General features: G+C 40.7%; 1 protein-coding gene across 1 annotated transcript in view; it reads left to right on the forward strand. All coding sequences in view use genetic code 11, as the record gives it.

The window, feature by feature from the left end:
• Positions 1-567: 567 nt before the first annotated feature.
• Positions 568-5,007, forward strand: part of EGR_05848 (Putative complexin-1) — a gene marked incomplete at both ends in the record, with an annotated part of 5,815 nt that continues 1,375 nt past the window's right edge. The window contains 4 exons of the mRNA XM_024495097.1: positions 568-589; positions 650-958; positions 1,898-2,058; positions 4,422-4,518. Coding sequence (XP_024350443.1) covers positions 568-589; positions 650-958; positions 1,898-2,058; positions 4,422-4,518 — 589 coding nt within the window. The remainder of the gene's footprint in view (positions 590-649; positions 959-1,897; positions 2,059-4,421; positions 4,519-5,007) is intronic.

The raw sequence follows: 5,007 nt of genomic DNA on the forward strand, positions 1-5,007 counted from the left end.
TCAAGTTTTTTTACCATTTCGACGTAAAATGTATCTGCGTTTTGGGTACAAATATTATAAGGCACAGAAGAGAGCTCATCAGCATGCAATTTTAACCACGTGGGTTTTTCCTATCAATTTGAAGAAGTGACAAATTTAAATGAAATGATTCCTAGATCAAAAATTGTGGCTGAACTAAACTACCCTCGGCCTTAGAGCAGTTTTTTGACATAGGACGTTGACGAACCGGTGTAAAGACTACAATTTTTTTAAAAAAAAGTCGTTAAGACTGTGAATGTCTTATTTATATATTGTGAGTTAAAAATACTTACAAAGAATGCCAATAAACCCTTGAAAGTTCAAAGAATTTTGCGATGTAAACAGTCGCAGCTGGGTCTTACTTACAAACGATTAGTAGTATCAAGGTACCATGGTTAGCATTCAGCCCCAAGGCTTTTGTAAAACCCACGACTTCTCCCAATCACGATCAGGCATTTGCGTAACCAATTAATAGCATTATGGCTACCAGCAGTCAACCAATTGAAGCTTGAGAGTTCAGCTCAGTACGTGCGTCCATGCATTCTGTGCATGACTCTACCCTATGTCCAGGGTGAGATCCCTCCTCACGCACGTACACACGCACTCGTGCACGCATGCACGTCGCACTAAGGCAGGCACGTATTCGCATCACGCGAGGCTGGTGACAGGACCCACGAAAGCGCTCTTCCCTTCTCGGCCTCATTCTCCCTCTCGCCTCAACCCCCTTCTCTCTGTTCCAGCGCCAGTTCTGCCTTGCAGTTCTTTCGTTTGTACTTTCTTTTACCCACACAGTCGGAATGCCCTAGGGCTTGCCGCGATTTGAACAGGTTAAAGGTAATCGTTGGACGGACACAAGTATACACTGCCAAATTTCATAACTCTGCCATGGCGAGTTTCATTGCCAAACAACTCATTGGAAATCAACTAGACTCCGTCAAGGGTAAGCTATTTGCTTGTATGCACTCACTGTGCGTCAGCTCCGGTGCCTTCTGGTTCAAAGGACCAGAAAAAACTGTTTACTTACCCGATCAAGGTGATGTCATTGCTATCATTTCCCCTCACTTCAAATGTTCGAGCTCACTAAATACTGTAATTTATAATTTATGAGTAATACTTGAGTAGACGTAGAAGGACCTTGACAACTACGTGGTATCGTGCTAAGCGATAGAGGTTGTACAGCCTCACGTAGCCACTACGAAATGCATCGTGTAACTCCGCGCTCACTCTACCTTAGCAACTAACGAAGAATTACTTTAATTTCACCTCCTACAAGACCTCCCACTTTACAGTTCTACAGTGATCCAGGGAACACACCATTTTTAAACAGTTTTGCCCTTTCTACTATCTTATTTCGTGAAGTCACCTCATTTCTTCCTAGGTTCTGAGACTTGAATCCCCTATTGGCAGCCTTTGTGAGAGGTTTAGTAAAGCCATTACACTTCTCTACTCTAGGGTCCATAACACTCCCATGTTTTGAAATTACTTAATCACTAGATATGTTCATTAACTCTGGTAAACAGAGGGACAGTTCGCAGCTCTTTTAATGCAGGTACACAATAAATGCAGTATGAATAATTTATTTCCTGTGCTCCTCTTGGTCAGTGTCTTTGAATAACAGCTTCTTTATTTATGCCATTATTAGAGAACAAAGTTGTCTCAAGGAGACTGGAAAATTGAAGTTGTGATCACCTTTGAAGCACTTACAGATGACGAATCGTAAGACCTTAGCAGCCAGATCTGTTCCAGTGCTTATTTTTCCCACAAGCAACCCCGCCTTACACAGAAAAACTGCATTTCCGGTTTACCGACAAAATAAAATTCCACACTTGTGACGAGAGAAGAAACTAGTCATAGCGATGGCGTTGTGTGATCTTTGCAGGTGCTCTTGGTGACAAGAAAGATGAAGGTGGATCATCAGGAGCACGGGAAATCGACCCCGAAGTGGAGGAGGCTCTGCGCGAGGCTGAACAGAGACGACAGGAGAAGCACCGAAAGATGGAGGAAGAACGTGAAGCCATGCGGCAAAACATCCGTGATAAGGTAGACCGCTTTCCCCTATCCTATTAATCGCCTAATCAGTCAATAGGGGAGTCAGGACTGCAGATTATAATTTACACTCGAGTTTTTTGTCCTGCATTTGAATGAAAGGCAAAATTCGTATGGCACTGACAGTGCCTTCATGGAACCGCACGAAATTGAGCGCGGCTAGGTGGTATTTCATTTCATACTGAGAAGGGTTTTTCGGCGCATACTGACAGTTTTTCTTTGAAATACCAATCTATCTCAACTGGCTGCAATAAATTAACCAAACTGCTCATATTTCATCATATTTAAGATTAAGATTTCACGCTTAGTATTGGGTAAGGTAAATCAGTCAGTCATAAGATTAAAGACATATTTCATTTATGTTTGAATATATTTAGAGCGTAGAGGGCATGATGAAAACTAGCCAATTACTTAAATTACACTATATCCTCTTAGAAACAACCATTTTTGAGGGTGGGAATGGAAATGGATTTAACCCAAAATCAATTTGGCATCCACTTATCCCTGGAAGTACAAATTTTTTTCACTTTTCCAGACCGTAAAATCCCGACAATAAAGTGCCGAATTTGCTCGTCAACCATTTCAGTTAATTTGTTTATCTTAACCATATTGCAGATCGTCAGCTTATGCGAGCTTTTTGAATGCGCGAAGGGGGAGTAAATTTCCTCAAGAAACCTATAGTACGTATATCTGTTCAAAATATGGGAATTAAATGCCCCACTGTTGGTGCCTAATTTATGGCAAATGACTTTTTTTGTTAACGTGTCTACTTAAGTGGTTCTTACCGCGGCACTGGGTAACCTTTATGTCCATGTTTTGATTTAGGCGATAAAATGTGGTTTCTTGACATAAAGCATAACTAAGTGACTCGCCTGTTTGAAATCTGCAGTGTTGAAGAAAAGCTGCATTAGATATATCAGTAATCCATTGGAAAGTCATTATTTACTAGACAAACCATTTTTTAATGCAGAATTCCCCATTATTCTACCTTTACGGGGTCTTGTAACTCGAATAAATTGGATGACACTTTATCAGAGGCACGTTTTCCTCCCTCTATTACCAAGAAAAGGCTTCGAAAATTCTAATTTTTTTTTGCAAACTGCGCAGTTGTCATTGTCAATGACATTATGGTTTGACAACGAAGAATCTCTCATTCAGAGAAGAACTAAAAGTGTAGTCACTCTGTTTATGATTGTTCATTTCACAAAGGACTGTTTCCCATTTTTAAGAAACATAATAATCAACTCAGATTTCCTCTGTTACGATTTGAACGCCAGAATCGAACCCCTACCTGCCAGAAAATTGCATCAATAGGAAGAGAACCAGACTAACTTGTCTTTCAGTTTTGAATTAACACCTAGAACTATTAAACAAACAGAACCTCTTTACTGCATGACTGGAAAGTGTTTTGCAATTTGAAATGGAAGTGAGCAGATTTAATGTTTCCGCTTGTAGTGAGCCATTAATTTGCCGCTTTGATCTTTGCGACAGCAAAAGTAATGCAGGGTTTCTCGTTCCTATCGAAAGACTTTTCTTAGCTGGAGAAATTGTGCTCCTCTCAGGGACTCATTCAGCAAACGATATTTGGTAATTTACGATCATGCATGATGCTATTACTACGAGGGATTTTGATTTGGATTACCTGTCGATATTTGCAAACTAGCAAACATTAGAAACTGGGATTTAATTTCAAAACCGTACCGCTGAAATGTCAGCGTTGAGAATCTAAAACCCTGTAGGCAAAATAATGGGTGAGTTTGAAAAGCATCAGTGCCAATGGACAAATAGCCGAGATCCCAAACTCCGCCTCCAATTCTTTAATAAACAACACATTAAAGTTCCACAAAATTATCGTTTAAGTTTGGACCACAACTAAAAGGTTACTAATCCTAGCACTAGGATTTTGGTATTTCGTGGAAAATATATTCTAAAATAAATGTACGTGAACGAAATTCATTTCTCGCTACGTAGGGTGTTTCTAGCCCATTTCGATTGTGTATATATATCGGGTGGTCGGAATGAAATAAATCAAGAAACCCCTTAGATTCACTAAATCATCCAACACAAGATATGAATAATTAAACAGCTTCTTTAAAGCCTCTCATGAGAAATCAAGATAATCTAATTGCCCTCGTCTTTCTGTCAAATGATAAGTCTTTTGGAATTTTAACTAACATCCACGGATCAACCACGGCTGCCATGGGGTTTGCGTCTGTTTCCACTTGCCACCATGTTCTCACCTCACTGCTGCTCAGCCACATCTATCTGGCTTCTATCCAGGTAGTAGAGAGGTGGAGGAGGCATCGCGTGTTCACTTGACTGAGATCTTCATGTAGGTACCTCAGACGGCTCCGTAGCGAACTTTTCCGGATTGTTCACTGCGACGGCTAGTGTCTCTCACTTCAGTTATTAACGGCAGTTCCGCAGGAAACGGGACCATGGTAGTTGGCGAAGGTAAACGCCGTTCTCAACCCTTCAGTTAGGGGCCTTTGCTGATTCCACCGTCCGCATCAAATTTCCTTCTGAGGCGTTAATTTTGAGCATTCAGTAGAAAAAACTAGTATTGTTGTCCTCTAGAATTGCTTTTACTTTCCGTTACCACCAATTTAGCCACCCGGGTCTTTCCTGAAGAAGAATAAAAAAATAACACTCGAACAGAATATGTATTGTCGACGCATAGTAGGGCTAAAGGGGCTACTGGTATGACTCGGAGGTCATGTAAAGGTGGAGCCTCAAGTACTTAACTATCCAAGTTTTAAGTTCATTGTCCAGATGAGCATCAAGTAGTTTGTACTTGCTCACAGATGCTGTTCCATTACAATGCACATCTCTCTACCATAAAATTTTTGAGGCTTTTATTTCCCAAGTAATTTGACGTGTATGTGTGTGTGTGTGATCCCGTCACCATTACGGCTTCACATCACACTGCGCCTCAATGCACAA

The sequence above is a fragment of the Echinococcus granulosus genome, assembly GCF_000524195.1.
Source record: "Echinococcus granulosus chromosome Unknown EG_S00047, whole genome shotgun sequence".
NCBI lineage: Eukaryota > Metazoa > Platyhelminthes > Cestoda > Cyclophyllidea > Taeniidae > Echinococcus > Echinococcus granulosus.